This window comes from Eptesicus fuscus, chromosome 12, assembly GCF_027574615.1.
Source record: "Eptesicus fuscus isolate TK198812 chromosome 12, DD_ASM_mEF_20220401, whole genome shotgun sequence".
NCBI lineage: Eukaryota > Metazoa > Chordata > Mammalia > Chiroptera > Vespertilionidae > Eptesicus > Eptesicus fuscus.
In genome coordinates this window covers 35,704,359-35,726,273 of record NC_072484.1, presented here as the reverse complement: position 1 = coordinate 35,726,273, position 21,915 = coordinate 35,704,359, and the positions used below count along the sequence as shown (strand labels likewise).

At 43.3% G+C, this 21,915-nt stretch overlaps 2 protein-coding genes across 3 annotated transcripts; one reads left to right on the top strand and one right to left on the bottom strand.

Annotated features, from left to right (window-relative positions):
- Positions 1–106: 106 nt before the first annotated feature.
- Positions 107–1,627, bottom strand: ROMO1 (reactive oxygen species modulator 1). Of its 2 annotated transcripts, none has more exons than XM_008149671.3 (3): positions 1,504–1,627; positions 1,192–1,322; positions 107–291 (listed from the first exon to the last, which is right to left on the bottom strand). In XM_008149671.3, the coding sequence occupies exons 2-3, from the start codon at positions 1,320–1,322 to the stop codon at positions 183–185; spliced, it is 240 nt and encodes a 79-aa protein (XP_008147893.1). In that variant the 5' UTR covers positions 1,504–1,627; the 3' UTR covers positions 107–182. The 2 variants fall into 2 exon arrangements, with proteins under 2 accessions (XP_008147893.1, XP_054579991.1); XM_054724016.1 differs by lacking the exon at positions 1,504–1,627 and adding an exon at positions 1,412–1,497.
- Positions 1,621–19,961, top strand: NFS1 (NFS1 cysteine desulfurase). The gene is made up of 13 exons (XM_008149668.3): positions 1,621–1,763; positions 2,330–2,439; positions 3,151–3,267; positions 5,382–5,465; positions 8,286–8,438; positions 9,745–9,838; positions 10,403–10,537; positions 16,535–16,692; positions 17,119–17,224; positions 17,303–17,384; positions 18,318–18,401; positions 18,811–18,900; positions 19,255–19,961. Exons 1-13 carry the CDS (start codon positions 1,667–1,669, stop codon positions 19,316–19,318), a joined length of 1,374 nt encoding a protein of 457 aa, XP_008147890.2. The 5' UTR covers positions 1,621–1,666; the 3' UTR covers positions 19,319–19,961.
- Positions 19,962–21,915: the final 1,954 nt, after the last annotated feature.

Genomic DNA, 21,915 nt, shown 5'->3' with positions numbered 1-21,915 from the left:
ACAGGTCTAGTGAAAAAGACAAACCTCAGCCCACCTCATAAAATCTCTAAGCAAGCTGTATAATAGTCTGGAGTGAGAAGAAAAAAACAATGCCTCTAACACAGACTACTCAAAGTGTTTTTATTATAGTACATGGGCTGGGACTGATGGGACAGGGTAGATGTGGGCAACCATTGCCCTGATTAGCATCGGATGCCCATTCCGATAGCCATGAATGTGCCAAAGGTGCCGCCACTCTGCATCATGGTTTTCCCGATGCCGCCCATCAGCTCCCGACCCCGCATTCCAATCCTGAGAGGAGGAAACCAAGATGGGGCCAATTGGGAACAAAAATATTACATGTGGAGAAATATTAACTGCCCTTTTCCAACGTGTGCTGCTAGCGATGAACCATGCACTCCACAAGTCTAATAGGACATTAGCCCCTCCCACCCAGGATCAGTAATGACAAGTTGAAAAGGATCTATCAGAGACTGCCTTTAGTTTCGGAGAGGCTGCAAATGCAGTGTCAAGTACATGGAAACCATTTTTTTCTGCTGGTTTTACCTTTCGAGTATGTATATATGATCCAATAACAACAGCTGTCTTTTAGGCGGTTTCCTAGTGTTAAAAGTGATTGTGGAGTCATTTTACGGACTGTGTCAAGTATAAAAGAATTGTGATAACAGCATCTAGCACAGTGATTGACACAGAAAGTGCACAGTAAGTAGTAACTTTCAGTCTGAAAAACTGAGAATAGTCATACATGTGAAAATGACATTTACGGTGTAGAATTTATCTGCTTCATTCCTACATCCTGTTGCCTGTACAGTAAAACTGCTCAAGTTTCATGATGTGCAATTGGGAATAACGGCAACGACAGTAATAACCATTTACTGAGCACTTAATATATGCTAGATTCTGTGCTAAGTTTTCTCTGACTTGATCCTTACAACTCTATGAGGTAGATGTTACTGACTTCATTCTACACGTGAGGAAACCCAGGCTCAACTTGCCTAAGGTTACAGAACTAGTAAGCGCTGGAGAGGAGGGATTCCAACCCGTCCTTCCAGACTGAAGGTGGTTAGGAAACTGGTCTCGCTCAGAGGTCAGCGAGATTGGAACGCGTTAGGCTCCGTTCAGGCAGCAGGCCAAGTGGAGTGGGCGGGAAGGTCCGGTAGTCCCACCCCAGGTCACCACCGCGCCCCTCACCTGAGACAGGAAAACGTGCCGAAGAGCGCCCCGGCCGCCATGCCCACGGCGCAACCCATCACAAAGCCCATCTTCACACGGTCGAAGCAGCTTGGCTGAGACTGTCCATAGGGACCCACGGCCACCGGCATCTGTGGGGTTCGAGGATCAGGGAAATGCAGGCCTGACCGCCAGCCCGAGAGTCGGGCGAGGTCAGAGGAAAAGGGGTGGGGGAGCGGACCTAAGGGTTCGAGGAAGCTCGGGAAGGAAAACCAGCGTGAAACTCGATTCCATCACCCGCTTTGGGTTCCGACCCTCGAGCCCCCACCTCACCTCGCTCGCGGCCTCGGTCTTTCAGCTCTACGTCTCACACGGAACTCTAGGCGGAGCGCGCTGGTGGCCCGGGGAATCGCTTCCGGAGCGCAGAACAGTACTTCCGGGAGTCCGTAGCTAAGTACTGCGGCCGCTGGAGGCGAGGGGCTGTGCCTCCGGGACCATGTTGCTGCGGACAGCTTGGAGGCGGGTGGCCGCGGCCCTGCCAGCAGCTCAGGGGCCGAGGCCCGAGGCGCCCACCCGGGGTCTGCGCCTGCGCGGTACGCTCTGGGTCCCGCTTGCTGCCCCCTCCCAGGAGGCGCGCCTTCTTCCTCCTCCGCGCGGCGACGCACCTGAATATGCCGTAGCCTCCCTCTTCCGCCCCTACCCAGACCCTCTGACCCTTTCCCTCGGCTTCATCCCTCCAATTTTCTCTTCCCTTCTTAGTGACTTCGCCGCGACCCACTCAGATCTTATCCCACTGGCCTTCCGAGCCTGAGGCTCGGCCTTCATTCTTCTAACCAACTTTTAGAGATGCTAGCCGTCCAGCAAGTGACCTTCAAAGGAGATCTTACCTACTATGTCTCCACATTCTTTCTAAATGGCGTTGCCATTTCAGAGCCTTCCCAACTCCCAACGATGCAACTTTAATGTTGTCCCAACATCCCCCTTCAAGAACCCTGCCTCTGTCCCTTATCTCCTTTTACAAACAGTTTGCTCAAATCCTGATGTTTTCTTTCGTTTTTCATTAAGATTAAACCCCAGTATTCCTTAAACTTTACCTTCTGATGTCTTGGATACCCTGTGTCCATAGTCACTTGGCCACTCTGTTCCATATTTTTGGCAGTTGGAGACCATGCTCCCCAGTCTGCTGTTCCCTCAGATACAGCCACTGCTCCAGAGATGGAGTCAGTGCTGCGACCTCTGTATATGGATGTGCAAGCAACAACTCCTCTGGTAAGAATGGAGGGGCAGCTTTTCCCATGCTGTTTATAGGAATTATATTGTAGGAATGACAATGTACAGAAGTGGTTGGATTCTTGTAGAGCTAAGAGCCATTGACGAGTGTGTGCAGGAAAAAGCAGGGAGCTAGGAGTTAGGAGGCTTAACTTGTAGTCCACTTGAAATGACTCAACTACTTACAAGCTATTGATCTTGGTCAAATCACTTCAGTGCGGCACTATAGTAGTAATTAAAATCATGGGCTCTGGAATTAGCAGCACTGCTATTTAGTAACTATGAATGTGGGCAAGTAGTAAATGGATTAAATTAAAAGACATAAAACAGCCCTTAACAGCGTGGCACATGATGAGCACTTGAATATTAATACAAGATTTCACCAATATGTGGACTCTGTCATGTCCTGGCCCCTTGCAGATCACATTTCCTGGTAGGAATGTAAATATCTGCAGAAATGGCTGTTAGGAAATGACAGTGTTTATAGATTACCCAGGGAGATGGTAGAATAGCCTGATTTAAGATGCGTTGGGAGTGGGAGTGTATTAAGTTGATATTGGGTTAGTACCTGAGGGACTGGAAGAATGTTTGAGGCCTAATCTGGGCATTGTCTGAAGGGTTGGGAGTTTGTTGAGGCAGGTCTGAGGAGATGGAGTGGGGCCTAAGTTAACTATGGGGCCCAGGAAGACTGATATGTTCTTTTGTGCTCAGGACCCTCGGGTACTTGATGCCATGCTCCCTTACCTAGTCAACTACTATGGGAACCCACACTCCCGGACACATGCTTATGGCTGGGAGAGTGAGGCAGCCATGGAACGTGCTCGCCAGGTGAGTACAGAGGAATCTAGGAGGTACTGATGTCATGGATTTAGTGGCCTGTGGGAGGCATTTCCTTGGTAGGTATGGGTGGAGGTAGAAATGGTTTGAGACTCTTTAAGAGATTCAGAGAGCAGGCCTTGGAGTCCCTCTAAAGACATTGGATTAGTTCCCACATTCCCTAACTAAATGACCTTGGGCAAGTTATTTAATTTCTCTAAGCCTTAGTTTCCTTACATTGCAAATGAGATTGTAATAGTTCCTACTCCCTAGGGTTATTGGGTGAATTAAATGAGACAATGCTAGTGATGTGTTTATTAATCCAATGCGCATATATATATATACTAGCTTTCCCGTTGCAGGAAAAATCCTGCAATAGGATTTCCTGCTGCACTCTACTCCGCCTCCATTCCTCCCTTGTCCTCTGCCTCACCTTCTCCTCCAGCCCGCCTGCGTTTCCCTTCGCCCTCGGCCCCGCCTCCGCCTCCGCCCCGCCCTTGTCACCTGGCTCACCTTCTCCTCCAGCCCGCCCGCGTTTCCCTTCGCCCCCGGCCCTGCCTCCGCCCCGCCCTTCTCCTTCCCCCCCCCCTCGGCTTGCTTGTTTCTTCGAAGCTTTACTCCCTTCTGCAGCTCTTGGCTTCTTTGGACGCTGTCTTGATATGCAAATTAGTCACCATCTTTGTTGGGGTAATTTGCATACTCGTCCTGATTGGTTGGTAGGCGTGGCTTGGCTGGTGTGTGTGGCTTAGGTGTAGCGAAGGTGCGGGCAATTTGCATATTTGTCTATTATTAGATTAGATATGACGAGTACAATAGTGCTTTTTCTTTTAATACAAATTTTAAAAATTGATATTGGAGGAAAGGAAAGAAAGAGAAAGACGATTGGTTGCCTCCCACATGTGCCCCTACTGGGGATCAAACCCACCACCTTTTTGTGTACAGGATGATGCTCCTACCAACTGAGCCACACGGGCCAGGGCTGAAATAGTGCTTTTCTATTATTTTTTTTAATTGATTTTAGAGAGAGGAAGGGAGAGGGAAAGAGGGATAGAAACATCAGTGACAGAGAAACATGGATTGGCTGCCTCTCGCATGCCCTCTACTGGGGATCAAGCCCACAACCAGGGCATGTGCCCTGAACTGGAATCAAACTGTGACCTCCTGGTTTATAGGTTGACCACTGAGCCACACCAGCCAGCCACTAGTACTTTCTTTTTTTTTTTGTTAATCCTCACTTGAGTATATTTTTCCATTGATATTTAGGGAGAGTGGAAGAAAGAGGAAAAGACAGAGCAAAACATCAATGTGAGAGAAACACATGGATTGGTTGCCTCCTGCATGCGCCCCAACCAGGGCCCCAGGTCTGGGAGGAACCTGCAATCAAAGTACATGCCCTTGACCGGAATCAAACCCAGGGCCCTTAGGTCTGTAGGCCAACGCTCTATCCACTAAGCCAAACTGGCCTGGGTGAACTAGTACTTTCTTAAAAACAGCATTATTGTCCTGGCAGGTGTGGCTCAGTTTGTTGAGCATCATCCCACGCACCAAAAGATCACCAGTTCAATTTCTGGTCAGGGTACCTACTCAGGTTTTGGGTTCGATCCCCAGTGTCTCTCTCTCTCTCTCTCTCTCTCTCTCTTTCTAAAATCAATAAAATCAGCCCTGGCTGGTTTGGCTCAGTGGATGGAGTGTTGGCCTTCGGACTGAAGGGTCCCAGGTTTGATTCCAGTCAAGGGCACATGCCCGGATTGCAGGCTCGATCCCCATTGTGGGGGCGTGCAGGAGGCAGCCAATCAATGATTATCTCTCATTATTGATGTTTCTATCTCCCTTCCTCTCTGAAATCAAAATAAAAATATATTTTTAAATAAAAAATAAAAATCATATTTTAAAAAATACACCAATATTATTATTATTATTTTGTTTTGGGCTGGGAAAGAGCCTGGGGTCTGGGATGTAAGTGAATTTATCCTTGTCTGACCCTAGTAGGTACAGAGCTTGTTCTTGGGCAGTTGATAGAATACAGTGGAGCTCTTCTTGATCTAGAGCTCTGTCCTAGCTGTGTCCTGGGGTCAAGTACTTTCCTGGGGAACTGATGGTACTTATCTCTGTTTCTTGGCTTGCAGCAAGTAGCATCTCTCATTGGGGCCGATCCTCGTGAGATCATTTTCACTAGTGGCGCTACTGAATCCAATAACATAGCAATTAAGGTAAGAGGGCATATTGGGGCTTTCTTGACTTGGGATATGGTATCTTTCTATCGTCTGGGCTCAGACATGTATTTCCCAGCCACCCACTCCCACCCTATTGTGAAGAGAAGACACATATACTCTTTCTAATTTGTTGCTTCCTTTAATCCTTTGCCATCTAAAATCTTTGTTCCTGTTGAACTGAGTTCCATAAGGTAGTTGGATAGGAAAGGAGGTGGCTCTTGGACCACTTGATTTTTTGGACAGCAGCTACTTCACAGAGTGGATAATGATGACTTAACACTTTTCCCTGTCCTTTTGATCTAGTCACAGTGAAGTCCAGAATGCACTTATAATTGGGCATGTTTCTCATTTTCATCTTTGTATTATGTTTTCACAGCTGCCTTCTTCTCAGCCTTCCTTTTCTTTCTGATCAGATCTGTTTGCAACAAGTACCTCCATTTCTTTAGATGTCCCCATTTTTAAAAGTCCTGATTACTCTGGTACCCTCTGCAGGCATTCACTTGGTCACTCATTCTAGGATCAGCAACTCTATCCTTGGGACATACAGATATTTGTACTTATAAAAGTAAAATTCCACTCTCAATAGTCATAGAACAGTTGGTATTTCCTAGAACATACTCACCTCTGATTGAGCCTGGTTACCAGGATTACTTGTGTAAATACCCTGGTTCTGATAACTTGTGGGCTACTATAAGTTCAACTCTGGCTTTACCCCCTCTCACCATTGTCTCTCAACTGTACGTCCAATATTTTATTTTATTTTAATTTTATTTTATGACCTGTCCTGAGTGTAAGAGGCCAGGGACAGGCTCCAGAATCATACTGCCTGATTCTGTTAGCAGGAAAACGTCCTTTCTTTGGACTATAGAGACCACAGAGCCAGATCCCTCCAAAGATGGGGATGGTTTAAAAACTTTGAAAATGTTTGCTTTGAAAGGTCCCACAGATCCCAAACCCAGAGGTTAAGGATAGATAAGAATAGTTGTGACATTGTTCCCCTTAGTCTCCTGGATGGGTAGAGTAAATATCTACGTGCTATTAGAGCCTTCTACACTGTGGGTAAGTGAGATAGGAGACAGGGCAACTTTTAAATGTTTTCCTTTGATGTTTCTTATCCTTGAGAACATACAGTTATAATGTTGTTTTAAATTTGGCCTAATTAGTTTATATTCTTTTATAGTAGTGCTCTATGATAAGCTCTGGAGGAATGGAGTTGTACATTTTATTTCTTTAATTTTTAGAAAGTAATTCATATATTTGTAGTATGATTTTTAACTGTATAGAAAAGTTTAAAATAAAATATAGTTTCCTCCCCTATTCTGCTCCGAATTCTGTTACTAAACTAATTCTGTTTATTGTTGTTTCCAAAAAAACACACACCACATATATATGAATATGCTTTTAATATTTTCACAAATTGTAGCATGTCATATTTATTCTTTTGTAGCCATTAATAACATATCCTATGTTCTTCCATTTCAAACTCCATTATTTTTTTTCCCAAACTTCATTATTTTTACTATAAGTACATTCTTGTTTATGGAGTAGTGTTATCACAACTTAGTATTCATTTTACTATTCATTCTCTTGGATGTGTTTAACCTTCCCATTTTTCTTGAGGATTGTAAATATAACTAAAGCATATTTTGTCTCCATAGCTTCTCTATTTTTTGAAATATTTCCCTAAGGTAAACTCCCAAAAGAGGAATCACAGTTAAAGAATGTGAATACAGCTTTTAAGACATCTTTCTACACAATTATCTGAAGACTCAGAGCATAAATACTGCCATTAGCAAGGAATAAGTGTATGAGTTTCACTTCTATACTGCCAGCTTTGGGTATCAGTATCCCTATATTTGCATGTTTTGCTATTTAAATAGAAATAAATGAGAGAGGCTTTTGCTTGTGGTGTAAGGATAGGCATGTTCCTTATTTTCCACCTGTGAATATATTTGGTCTTCGTTCTCTGTTCCTGGTACAGAGCTTCAAAAACCCTTGGAGTTTTCTGAATGACAGGATTGTCATTCCTTATTCAAAACAAACTTCTTTGTACCATTTCTGAGTTTATGGTAATGGGGTAATTCATGTGGGCCCTTAGTTTCAAGGGACAGGCTGCCTACTCCAGAAAGATCAAGCATGTGATTAAAGGGTTGGAACTTCCAGCTCTCCTGTCCTCTGGAGAGGAGAGTGGGTCTGGAGATTGGATTCAGTTCAATGGCCAAAGATTTAATCAATCATGCCTATGTAATGAAACCCCCATAAAAACTCTGGACAGCGAGGCTTGCAGGAGCTTCCAGGTTAGTGGACTCATGGGTGTGTGGAGAAGGTGGTGGCATGCCTAGATTCCAGGAGGAAAGAGCATGGAAGCTCTGTGCCCCTCCCCACTCTAGACCTCACCCTATGCATCTCTTCCATTTGGCTGTTCCTGAGATGTATTCTTTATAATAAAACCCTAGTCATAAGTACACCACTTTTAATGAGTTCCGTGAGTCACTCTAGTGAGTTATTGAACTTTAGGGGGCTGTGGAGGCCCTGGATTTGTGACCAGCTGGGCAGAGGTATGGGGGCGGTTTTGACATCCGGGACTTGCAGTTGGCGTTGGAAGTGGAAGCAGTCTTCTGGGACTGAGCCCCTTAACCCGCACTAACTCTGGGTAGTTAGTGTCAGAATTAAACGGATTGTAGGACAACCAGTGGGTGTTAGAGAATTGATCTTGAAGCTTACCACCCTTGCCCACTTTCCTTTTACAAATGGAATGTAAGTCATTGCTGTCTTTCTGAGTATATTCTCCTTTCTCCCACCACCACCCATTTACAGGGGGTGGCCAGGTTTTATAGGTCACGGAAAAAGCACTTGATCACCTCCCAGACAGAACACAAATGTGTCTTGGACTCTTGCCGTTCACTGGAAGCTGAGGGCTTTCAGGTCACCTACCTCCCAGTGAAGAAGAGTGGGATCATTGACCTGAAGGTAGGAGTGGCACTTGGCAGGAGGGGAAAAATTGGAGGAGCATGGCTTCTGCCTGTGTATCTATATCTATCTCCAGCCTTAGCTCAGGCTTGAAGGATTAGATCTAATGATGAGGGTGGGGCTTAGAGAAATAGGCCTAGCAGAGAAACCAAGAGCATGTTCCCTTTGAGTGTGTACCATCTTCCTTTTCTCTAGAGGATGTATTTCTCAGCTTTGTTGCTGCTTCCTGGTTTGTGTGGGAGTCACTGGATGTGTGTGCAGGATGCCAGGGGCTGATACCATGGTGAAGCTCTGGCCTCCTCCTCCCCTACTCTAAAAAGGAGGTATAGTTTTTTAGAAGAGTATTTTTCCCTTTTTGTCTTATGTTCTTATGTGTCCATTTTGGGTAGTGAGTCCAATCATTTTGTTCACCAGAGTTTGGATACTAGCATCCCTAGACAAATCCTAAGATATAGTATGTAGTCAGAACCCTGTCATGTACATTTGGAATTAAGGAGGGAACACAAGATTACATGAAGGTAGGAGAAAGCAAGGTGGAGAAATCTCCATGATTGGTTTACAGGATAGTTAACAGGATTATGTGCTCCTTTGAGGTGTGGAAAAGAGGATTATTCTGGCATTTCAAAGGTGTATTAACCTAGATGCCCAAGAACAAAGGACAGGGCTTGCTTAAGGCAAGATAAACCTTTCATTAAAGAAGTTAGAGGTCTAGGGCATGTGTACCCACCATACCTGCCCAGTTAAGATTTTTTTTTTTAGTAATTTTTTTTTAAATCTTCGCCTGAGGATATTTTTCCCCTTGCTTTTCAGAGAGAGACACATCAACTGGTTGCCTCCCACATGTGCCCCCAACCAGGGCCAGAGAGCGAACCTGCAACCCGGGAATGTGCCCTTGATACAGAACCGAATCTGAGACCCTTAGGTGCTCAGGCTGATGCTCTAACCATTGATCCCACCGGTCAGGGCCAGTTAGTAATTTTTTATCAGATCACCCTGTGAGCTTATTGTTGGTCACTGATTTATTACAGCACCCCTTTTTGTTCACAAGTTTTATAAAGAACAAACACTGCCAAAGTGTTTGGCTTTTATGTCAGAGTGTTTTTCAGTTTGGCTGTACCATTTTACATTTCCATGAGAAGTATATGAATGATACAGTTTCTTTGCATTCTCCCCAGCAATTTTGTATTATCAGTATTCTGATAGGTATATAGCAAAAGGTTTCCTTTTCAAGACTAAGCTTGCCCACATTCTAAGTTAGGGAGTACCTGATGGTGCTGTATAGCCTTCTTATTCCTGATATTCTTAGGAACTAGAGGCTGCTATCCAGCCCGATACCAGCCTGGTCTCAGTCATGTCTGTGAACAATGAGATTGGGGTGAAGCAGCCCATTTCGGAAATAGGTGAGTATGGTGGTGAACCCTGATGCTTGCCCACCAAGCATCTGAGTAGCGGGAGGGAGCTGGGAGCTGTAACACTTTATGGAATACAGTAAGGAAATCTGGGGAAAGACACATTGTAAGTGGTATAGCCAGTATTTGAATCCAGGTCTAGTACCTTTTATGTTCTTTTCATTTTACTGCAGTTGGTGTAGTAAAAAAAAAAATCCCCAAAAACCTCTACTCTTTTTTTCCTTCCTCTGACTGTTTTCACTTTTGAACATCTCTTTATTATGCTAATTTAGAGCCAGACTCAACCTCCTAGTCACATTAGCAAATTCATCTGTTAATCTTTACCTCTTTTATTTTTTTATTTTTTTTTCTTTACCTCTTTTAAATAAAAAGGGTTATGAAAGTTGATCTGATATGTTGAAAGACCAGTGTTGAAGAGAGAGAAAGAGAAATGACTTGTTATATGGTTAGAGGCGAATGCCAGATGCAGTTTTGCCTTAGAACAAACATTGTGGGATCACTGCCAGGTGACTTCCCAACATGGTGCTATGGTCTTTCCCTCTGTTGTTTCCTCAGGGCGGATTTGCAGTTCCAGAAAGGTCTATTTCCATACCGATGCAGCCCAGGCTGTTGGGAAAATCCCACTTGATGTCAACGACATGAAAATTGATCTCATGAGCATCAGTGGTCACAAAATCTATGGTCCCAAAGGTACCAGCCCCTCCTAGAGTTCCTCTGCTCAGTACCTCCCAGTAAACCCTTTGATAGGTGTTCCTTGTGTTGTAGGCGACACAGCACCAAGTGTCTAACTGGTGGGGTCAGACCAGACCTGGGTTCAGCAACTTCAGTATTTGGGTTTTGGCTAGGAAAGAATTTAGAGCCAAGACCCAAACTATAAGAGAACATATATTTAGTAAAGCACAGAGGTAGAAAAAGTAATTCCTAGGAGAAAAGGGCTTAGGAAACAAGTTCTAGAGGTAAAGGAAGGGCCCTTGAAGGTAGGGAGTGAGGAAGGTAATGGTAACATGCCTTGGGGGAGGGTAGAGAGGGGTAGAGAAAGGGAAAGGCATGGTCATGCTCTGGGGAGGGAGAGCCCTGGGTGGAGATTTTATTTAATTAATTAATTTATTTATTATTATTTTTTAAAACACATTTGCGAGAGAGAGAAACATCAATTTGTTGTTCCACTTATTTATTGGTTGATTGTTTTTTTTAAATCTTTTTTTTATAAATATATATTTCAGAGAGGAAGGGATAGGAAGAGAGATAGAAACATCAGTGATGAGAGGGAATCATTGATTGGCTGCCTCCCGCACGTTGAACTGAACCTGCAACCCAGGCATGTGCCCTTGACCAGAATCGAACCTGGGACCCTTTTTTTTTTTTTTTTTTTTTATAATATATTTTATTGATTTTTTACAGAGAGGAAGGGAGAGAGATAGAGTTAGAAACATCGATGAGAGAGAAACATTGATCAGCTGCCTCCTGCACACCCCCTACTGGGGATGTGCCCGAAACCAAGGTACATGCCCTTGACCAGAATCGAACCTGGGACCTTTCAGTCCGCAGGCCAACGCTCTATCCACTGATCCCAACTGGCTTGGGCTGGTTGATTCTTTTTAAAAAATATTTATTGATTTCACAGAGGAAATCACGCCCCCTACTGGGGACCGAGCCCTTGTGCCCGGGCATTTGCCCTTGACCGAAGTCAAACCCAGGAACCTTGAGTCCACAGGCTGATGCTCTATCCACTGAGCCAAACCGGCCAGGGCTATTATTTTTTTTTAAATATTTTTTTTATTGATTTCAGAGAGAAAGGGAGAGGTAGAGAGAGACAGAAACATCAATGATGAGAGAGAATTGTTGGAGCCCGAAACCCAGGCATATGCCCCTGACCAGAATCTAACCCGGGACCCTTCAGTCCACAGGCCGACACTCTAGCTCTATCCACTTAGCCAAACCAGCTAGGGCTGGATGGAGATTTTAGTGGAGGTCCCACAGGAAGATCTTATTAGAATATTCAGCCCGGCTGGCATGCTCAGTGGTTGAGCATTGACCTATGAACCAGGAGGTCATGGTTATATTCCCAGTCAGGGAATATGCCTGTGTTGCAGGCTCGATCCCAGTGTGGGGTGTGCAGGAGACAGCCGACCAATAATTATCTCTCATCACCTTAATAAAAAAATGGGGGGAAAATAATTCTCTCTCATCATTGATGTTTCTAGGTCTTTCTCCCTCTCCCTTCCTCTCTAAATCAATAAAATCAACAAAAATATATTACAAAAAAAAATATTCAGCAGCTTTCCAGATGTGTCCTTTCAGAGTCTAAGTCTCAACTGCAGAGGGTCTTTAAGTCAATGCAGCTGGTCCTGAGGTCAGCCATGGGGTCACTGGTCTGGTTTTGCTGCTTTTCTGGGCCGGGAGCTGAAATACAACTGATGTTATCTCTAGGGAGGAAAGGTCAGGGGGTCTAAACTGCATGACCAGCAATATGCTAGGGGAAGAACAGTCACCCTGGGGGTGAGGTCCAACCCTACAATTGTCCTTTGCTGGGCACCCAGGACTTTCTGCCCTGGTGACCTTCTGTACTTGGCCCATCATCCTTGCTCTGCTCATGTCTATCTAACTGCCTATCACACTTGGGAATCATTTGGGACTATTGTGTTCTCAGAAGTTGTAAATTCAGAGTGCCTTGCAGAATTCAAGTGTCATTTATTTATTTTTTATTTTTATATTATGAGAGAAAGTAATACGGAGGTAGTAGAAGTAAGCCAGCTGGGCTGCATAGGCTCAGGAAACAAGTTACAGCAGCAAAAGAAGGGCCTTTGGAGCTTAGGAGAGGGAAAGGCAAAGGTGAGATGCCTGGGGAGAATAAATGGACAGGAAAGGGCTGGGTGTGCTCCTGAGAGGGAGAGCATATTGCAGGTGTCATTTAGCAATAGCCAAGAACACTTGCCTATTTGTAGATCCTCACAGTTCCTATATAGCAGACCATTCTTCCCTGTTCTCTTTAGGAAATCCTTAGAAAGCATGTAGACATTAATTTGGTTGAGGAACAGGGACTAAGTCCAGCTAGCTTGTCTGACACTTATGTTATGCAGAGCAATGTTTTTGAGTCCTTTATTTCCCTGTTTTTTTTTCTTTAGTCTAGAGGATGATTGTGTGGGCTTATACATACATCTCTTGGTGTTTGTTCTTAGTCTTAGTCATCTGTGTCCCTGTTAGTCTTTCAAGAATATTTGTCTATTCCATATGGTCCTTTTGATTTAGGAATTTCTAGCTAGAATTCTGCTTATTCACCCCAACTTTGTGAAGATACTGTTGTCCTCTATTTTATGGAGGTGGCCATAAAAAACAATTCCTCTTCTATCTCTGGGGTGAGGTCCTGTGGCGGTTGGCAATGCAGTACACTTTCTGTGTCTGCAGGTTTTATCATCTGAGTGTACATCCTCTGGGGAAAGGTGTGATAGCTCCTGGAAGTATGTAATATGACTTCTTCTAAAGGTTACCAGAGAATGCAAAGAGTGTTTTTGTGAGCTATTATTTTAAAAAGCCCAACTGCTGTTCTATCTTTACCTAAAGTGTTGCCTTTATTAGCTTTAGTTGAAGATACATCTATTTTGATAAAACCAGTTAACTCATTGAGCAGAAGCTCTGCTCTGCACTTAAAGATATTGTTCACTATCCAAGGTCCTGCTTTCTGAACTCAGGATCTAAGTAGGTTTAGATAACATGGTTTCCTTCACTATTCAGACATGGAATCTGAGCATTTTCTCTCTGAACTTGGCAACTGCAGAGATTCAGATAGTATAAGATGCTTGAATTTGATGAAAAATGAAATATTTCTTAATACATGTAGTTTGGTACATAAGTTATTTTAAAACAGGTTTCTTGCCCTAGCCGGTTTTGCTCAGTGGATAGAGCATTGGCCTGCAGACTGAAGGGTCCTGGGTTCAATTCTGGTCAAGGGCATATGCAGGCTCAATTTCCAGTAGGGGGCATGCAGGAGGCAGCCAATCAATGATTCTCTCTCATCATTGATGTTTCTCTCTTTCTCCCTCTCCCTTCCTCTCTGAAATCAATAAAAATATATTTAAAAAAAAAAACACACTGGGGTTTCTTCATGATAACTTTTTACAGTACCCACAATCTCTGCCTAAAAACTTGTTCTGTGTGAGAGATGAACTTCATCAAGTACCCACTCTATTAAAAAATCCTTAAAAAAAAAAAAATCCTTGCCTGGCTGGTGTCGCTCAGTAGTTGAGTGTCGACCCCTGAGGTCCCCGGTTCGATTTCTATTCAAGGTACACGCCCTGGTTTCAGGGTTGACCCCCAGCAGGGGGCCTGCAGGAGGCAGCTGATCAATGATTCTCTCTCGATGTTTTTATCTATCCCTTTCCCTTCCTCTCTCTCTAAAATCAATAAAAACATATTTTAAAAAATTATTGACTACTTAGTGAATATCTTTGCACATTCGTGCTCATATTTTTGTATGAAATACCTGTAAGTGGGTTTGCTAAGTCATGAGTCAAACATATTTCTAAGTTTTGATAGACCCTGGGAGATTATGGTATTTTTTTTTTTTACTTCCATTTTTATTTCCTCCTGTTTTTTCTTCAAAGGATTTTTTTAAAGCTTCTTAAAAAAAGTTTTTTATTGATTTCAGAGAGAGGAAGGGAGAGGAAGAGATAGAAGAAACATCAATGACAAGGTAACATTGATGGGCTGCCTCCTGCACGCCCCCTATTTGGGATCAGGCTGAAACCCAGGCATGTGCCTTAACTTCGAATCAAATCAGTGACCTCTTGGTACATGGGCCAACACTCAGCCATTGAGCCACTCTGGTCAGGCTCCTCAAAGGATTTTTATTGTTGTTAATCCTCATCTGAGGATATTTTGGCATTGTTTTTTTTGTTTTGTTTTTTGGGGTTTTTTTAGAGAGAGTGGAAGGGAGAGGGAAAGACCAAGAGAAACATTGATGTGAGACAGACACATCAATTGGTTGCCTCCCACAGAAGCTCCTTCCCTGTTAATCCTATCACCTGAGGATATTTTATTTCCCACTGAGTTTTAGAGGCAGTGGGAGAGACTGAGAGAAACATTAATTGGTTTCCTTCCCCATGCACCCTGATTGGGGGTGGGGATCAAGCCTGCAACCAATGTATGTTCCTTTGACTGGGAATCGAACCTAAGACCCTTCAGTTTTCGGGCCAACACTCTAACCATTGAGCAAAATGGCCAGAGCTCCCCCTCTGTTTTTTTTTTAACTCACAAGATAGCATACTATACTCATTGTTCTGCATCTTGCTTTTTCAACCTAACAATACATCTTTTTAAAAAAATTTATGTTTTTAGAGATTTTTTATTTTAGAGAGGAAGGGAGAGGGAGAAAAGAGTGAGAAATAGAAACATCGATGGATCAGCTGCCTATTGCACGCCCCCTACTGGCATGTGCCCTAACCAGGAATTGACTGGCAACCTCTTGGTGCTTGGGTTGATGCTCAACAACTGAATCACACAGGCTGGGTATATCTTTTTAAAAATAATTAAAGTACACTCCTTAACCAGTTTGGCTCAGTGGATAGAGTGTCGGCCTGCGGACTGAAGGGTCCTGGGTTTGATTCTGGTCAAGGGCATGTACCTTGGTTGCGGGCTCGATCCCCAGTAGGGGGCGTGCAGGAGGCAGTTGATTGATATTTCTTTTTTTTTTTTTAATATATTTTATTGATTTTTTACAGAGAGGAAGGGAGAGGGATAGAGAGTTAGAAACATCGATGAGAGAGAAACATCGATCAGCTGCCTCCTGCACACTCCCCACTGGGGATGTGCCTGCAACCAAGGTACATGCCCTTGACCAGAATTGAACCTGGGACCCTTGAGTCCGCAGGCCGACGCTCTATCCACTGAGCCAAACCGGTTAGGGCTGATTGATATTTCTCATCGATGTTTCTAAGTCTCTATCCCTCTCCCTTCTTCTCTGTAAAAATCAATAAAATACATGAAAAAAAATTAAAGTATAGACTTAAAATTTTAACAGTTTTCTAACAGTGTATCTTGGAGATTTTACAGCGGCAGTACAAAAGGAGCTTTCTCATTCTTTTATACACCTGCTTTGTATTTCATGTGTCATAATTTATTTGCCCATACCCCTGATGAAAGACATCTAAGTTGTTTCCAATTTTTTTTTGCTATTGTGAGTAATGCTGCATTGGGTGATGCCATCTTACACATGCATAAGGAGCTACTTCAAACTTAAAAATGAGTCTTGACTCCTGGTAGTTACCCTGCTAATGTTAAATAATTTTGATATAGCTCTGGCTGGTTTGGCTTGGTGGATAGAGCGTTGGCCTGCAGACTGAAGGGTCCCAGGTTCGATACCGGTCAAGGGCACATGCCCGGGTTGCAGGCTGGATCCCCAGTGGGGGGTGTGCAGTAGGCAGCCGATCAGTTATTCTCTCTCATCATTGATGTTTCTATCTCTCTCCCCCTCTTCCTTCCTCTCTGAAATCAATAAAAATATATTTAAAAATAATTTTGATATGTATTATGCTTTTACTGCTGTTTATTTTTTTCCTCAACCTTTTATATTTTGAAAAATTTCAAGCTTACAGAAAAGTTGAAAGACTATTTTGACCCCTTTGGAAAGTTATATTTTATTTCACCTGCATTTTTCTTTTTCTCTTTTATGTAACAAACTTTGTTTCCCAGGGGTTGGTGCCATCTACATTCGCCGCCGGCCCCGTGTGCGTGTGGAGGCCCTGCAGAGTGGAGGGGGACAGGAGCGGGGTATGCGGTCTGGGACAGTGCCCACACCCTTGGTGGTGGGCCTGGGGGCTGCGTGTGAAGTGGCACAGCAAGAGATGGAGGTATGGAGAGAGCAGTTTCCTCTCACAACCTTTTCCCCTGTGCTGGGTCTCCTGTTAGAAGCTTCTCAGCATAAATGAGTCAGATCTCTGCCAGAAGAGGAGGTTTAAGAAAACTGTCTTTGTCCCAGTGCTGCTGGCATCTTGTTTTGGAGGGAGGTGTTATGGGCTCCAAAATCCAGGTCCTTTCAGTAGTTATAAGCTCATTTATTTCTGGGTATTGGAACCCATGTGTCCAATTATTTAGCACCTTTGCATACTAGGTGCTGTGCTCCGTGCTGGGGATACAGTGGTCTCCAAGAGTAACATAGGACAATAGGTAGGTCTAATGCACAGTCACTTCTGGACACAGGAGGAGGGCTCCTTGTCCTGTGTGTTTCTATGCTGTTGATGGTCACTATGCCTAGTTCTCTCTTGCCTGTTCCTTAGTACGACCACAAGCGAATTTCAAAGTTAGCAGAGCGACTGATACAGAAGATAATGAAGAGCCTTCCGGATGTGGTGATGAATGGGGACCCTGATCACCATTACCCAGGTATGGACATGCCTTTTCTATTCCCATTCTGGAAGAGCCTGAAACTAAGACTCCTCTCATAGTGGTTCTCTTTTCCAGGTTGTATCAACCTCTCCTTTGCTTATGTGGAAGGGGAGAGTCTACTGATGGCACTCAAGGATGTTGCCTTATCTTCAGGGAGGTAAGTTGGATCAGATAGAAAGGACTATGACAAGACCGATTAGCCTGGCTTCTAAGTATTATAACAGATTATTGAGCTTTCCAGTATAGAAATAACAGGGACAAGAGCTCTTGGTTAAGAATAAAAGTCATTTTGTAAGCATCTATTAACTTACTTATTTTTATATTTTGTTAACCCTCATCCAAGCATATTTTTTCATTGATTTTTAGGGAGAGTGGGAGAGAGAGGAAAAGACAGAGAGAAACATCAATGTAAGAGAAACACACCGATTGGTTGCCTCTTTCACATGCCCCAACCAGGCCCTGGGCAGAGAGGAGCCTGCAACCAGGGTACATGCATTTGACCAGAATCGAACCCAGGATCCTTTGGTACACAGGCCAATGCTTTATCCACTGAACCAACCTGGCTAGGGCGTAAGCATCTATTTTTTTTAGCTAGCTGGGCACAGGCTGAAGTTGCTATTCTAGGAGGGATTCTTGGGGTATAATTTTGTTTATTTTGTAGTCCCAGGAGATGCAAGTATCTGTTCTAGTATTGTATTAGCAGTTCTGTTGTAGGCCTTAGAACTGAAGTATACTTTAAAGGCCACCACGGGTTTAGCTGCCATCTATGCTGGTACAATATGGTGTATTCAGTCACAGGAGAGTGAACACATGTTCTGCTGCCTCTTGTTGTCAGACCAGCTCTTATTGTGGTGTCATTCTGTGGCAATATCCTTGTTCAAGGAGTTTAACCTCCATATGGCCCAGAGGAGCTAGATTTATATCCCAGAAAGTGCCAGTAGCATCTGGCCCTTTAGCTCTGACAGATGAGAATGTCTCTTTTGTCTCCATGTTATGACTCTAGGGACCTGGGAGATGGGAGCAAGTCTGGGGTTTGGGGCTAAAATCAGATGTTGATGAACTGAGCAAGGCTCTGCATCTTTCTCCTCAGTGCGTGCACTTCTGCATCCCTGGAGCCCTCTTATGTCCTTCGAGCAATTGGCACTGATGAGGATTTAGCTCACTCTTCTATCAGGTCAGTCAGTTGAGCTGAACATTTATGAAGGGCATCTTTTTTGTGTGTGTGTATTTCATCTCCTGTTATCGTCTCCTCAATCTAGTTTTTCTTATTCCTTCTTAATTCTTCATGAAAGTTTCTAGACCAGTGATTCTCAAGACTTCATTGACTATCATCTGGGAAGTTTGTGTAAGATGAAGATTTCTGAATCCTACACTCCGAGAATATGATTCACTAGGTCTGGAGGAGTAGGAAACTTCTCAGGAGATTCTGATGTGGCTGGTCCACAAACCACAGAAACTGACCTAGAGGGGAAGGACCATGTTCTCTCCATGTTCTGTGTGGAGTAAATCCTCACTATTTGCTGAATGAATTTACCTCAGTGCTAGAGCTCTGATGCAGAGCTCTTCTCCTATGCCCTTTTCAGGTTTGGCATTGGCCGTTTCACTACAGAGGAGGAAGTGGACTACACAGTAGAGAAGTGCATTTACCATGTGAAGCGTCTTCGCGAAATGAGGTATGCACTGTTGTACCAGAGACCCTTTGGAAGAAATTGCAGTGCTCATGCTGTGTTCACATAGCCGGAAACCAGAGTTTGCAAATAATTGGATTTTAGGATTTAGAGGTTCCACAAAGCAAGAAAGTGAATATCTTTGGCTACTTATTTTCAGGATATGAAAAAATGTTTTTAAAAACTAAAGAAGTGCATAAATTCAGGTGTTTTTTGGAATATTAATAGTTGTCATTGCAGCAATATCAATACAAAATTTGTAATTTGTAGTTTAAGTATAGGAAAACTCCCTTTAATAAAGGATTCTTGGCTGCTTCTTCTCTAAGCCCTCCCTCATCCAATATCTCTTCTCTTTGACAGCCCTCTCTGGGAGATGGTGCAGGATGGCATTGACCTTAAGAGTATCAAGTGGACCCAACACTAGACGAGTGGGCCTTGGACTTTGTGCTGTCCTGGTTGCTCCTGCGTCATCACTGCATGGCACCTCGTTACATCCAGTGGGTGTTTTATGGTCAAATCAGAATTGGTATAGCCCAGTTGACTTCAGCATCAGCTCACCTCCAAGACAGAAACACAGGATCTTTCCTGGGTCTCAGCTTTTTTTTGGTGGGAAACACTCCCCATTTATCTCCAGGAGTCCTTCTCTGTTCTTATCGTCAGTGGATGTCTCACCCTGAAACAGAAGGAACATTTGTTATGATCTTGCTCTATATCCTTGGTGGAGAGAGCCAGAAGAACTAAAAGAAGGCTCTTTGTTCAGGGATCCTGATGCTATACATGGACGTTTGAATTGTTGCTTACTGCTACTAGCAAGACTGATTCCTTCAGGAACAACATAATCAACTATGATTTAATCTTTTTTGTGGCCTCAAAGGCCACCTCTTCATATTGACTGTAGATGGAACAGAAAGTTTTTTAGAAAGTTTGTCTTTCTGTTCTTATCTCCTTTTCTTTTGACCTAGTGGAGTGAGAAATATCTATATGATACTACCCATTATTCTGATAATTTGTTTCTTTTTAAAAAATTGTTAATTTGCAGATTAGAGAAATAAAATTGCCTTCCTCTATTTACTCTGTGACTTTATGAGAGGCCCAGGGAGAATTCCAAGCTGTGATTCGGAATTGTGGAGCAGACTACTACTCCACTTGATTTCCATAGATGACTCAGTCTGCTTGCATATCTCTTCTTTCAACAATTATTTGAGTGCTTATCAGGAGCTTGATATTATTCTGGGTATTAGGGATACATTGGTTAACAGGACCAAAAAGGACCTTGCCCTCATTGCTGAGAGTCAGAAAATAATGAGTAAATAAATAAGCCTACGGAAGAAATAGAGTAGTAAAGGAGATAATGGGGAGAACCTACTATGTTGGACATACTTTGAAATCTTTTTTGAGGAGGTGTTGGTTAAGCAGAAATGTGATTTCCAGTCATGGAAAGAGCTAGGGATGAGTGAGGGATGAGAAGGAGCAACAAAAGCAAAAGGGCCTGAGCTATGAAAAAGCATGGTGTGTTTGAGAAACCAATAGAAGGCCAATGCAGCTAGAGGAGAGTTTTTTCCATTTGTGTGTCTGAAGACATAGGTGGATAGTTACCAGAACACAATCAAATGAGAGAAAAATAAATTAGACTACATCACACATATTTTTAAATTATTTATTTGCATGTGTATACCAAGTTGCAAATGTATTTCTTATGCTGGTGATGATCAAAAAAGTTTGAAAGCCACTAGTCTAAAGTATGGTGAATGCAGATGGACAAGAGAAGGAGATGAAATATGTTTTTTAAATAAATTTTTTTATTTTGAATAATTTTAGATTTAGCAAAATGTTGTAAAGATAGTACAGTTATATATTAGTCACCCAAATTCCTCTAATTTAACTTGGTACATTTGTCAAAACTAAGACTAACATCTGTACATTAATATGAACTAAACTTCAGATTTTATTCAGATTTCAACAGTTTTCCCAGTAATGCCCATTTCCTGTTTCAGGATCCAATCCTGGACACAACATTGAATTTAATAAGTTTTTTCTTCTTCTTTTTCTTTTGACTCGGTGCAGGAAAGTTTCCACAAAATGAGTCCAGGTGATTTTGAGATTATATTTATTAAAGCTGAGGACAGTGAAACCAGAAAGAGTTTAGGATAAAGGAAGCATCAGGAGGGAGACTAGTGGGGCTGCTTTGGTTCTCTAGAAACCTTATAGGAAAGAAATGAGCCTAGGCAGGCCTACTTTGGTTCACTGGAAAGTCAGAGAAAAGGGGCCTTGGAGACAGAGAGGTTCGGGGGGTTATCTTGGGATGAGCTGCAGCTGCCCATTGCTCCCCGGGCTGTAGGTCTCCTGGCAACCCTTACAGTTTAGGAGGCACATATCTGAGAGGGAAGAAAGGCGTGGGCATGCTCCCTGGAGAGGTGCCTCGTAGGTTTTGTTTTTAATGCACTATATTATACCTACAAAGAGTATATTTAATAAAGTATAGATTTCGTTTAAGTGTGGCCTGGTCCTGGCCAGGTAGCTCAGTTAGTTACAGCATCACCTCAATACACCAAGGTTATGGGTTCCATCCGGCAGTCAGGGCACATGTAAGAATCAACCAATGAATGCATAAATGAGTGGAACAACAAATCGATGTTTCTCTCTCAAGTCAATTTAAAAAAATGTGACCTTTTTCATTTCTTCCTTTGAAATTTTAAGATAAAGTTTATTTAGAAAGTTACAGAGGCAGTAGAAGTGAGCCAGAGGGGCTGCATAGGCTCAGGAAAAAAATACACAGGCAGAAGGGCCCTTGGAGCTTAGGTGAGAGAAAGGCAAAGGTGACCTGCCTGGAGGGAAGAAGATATTTTATATCCACAAAATACCACGTGCGGGCGGGCATACAGTGCGATTGAAACTTAGTGGCCCATGTGCAGAAGTCGGTTTTGGGCCTAGGCAAGTCTATTTTGAAGAAGCGGTTCTAATGCCGAGCCACACTCAAGGGGCCAAAGAGCCGCACGTGGCTCGCGAGCCCCGGTTTGCCAA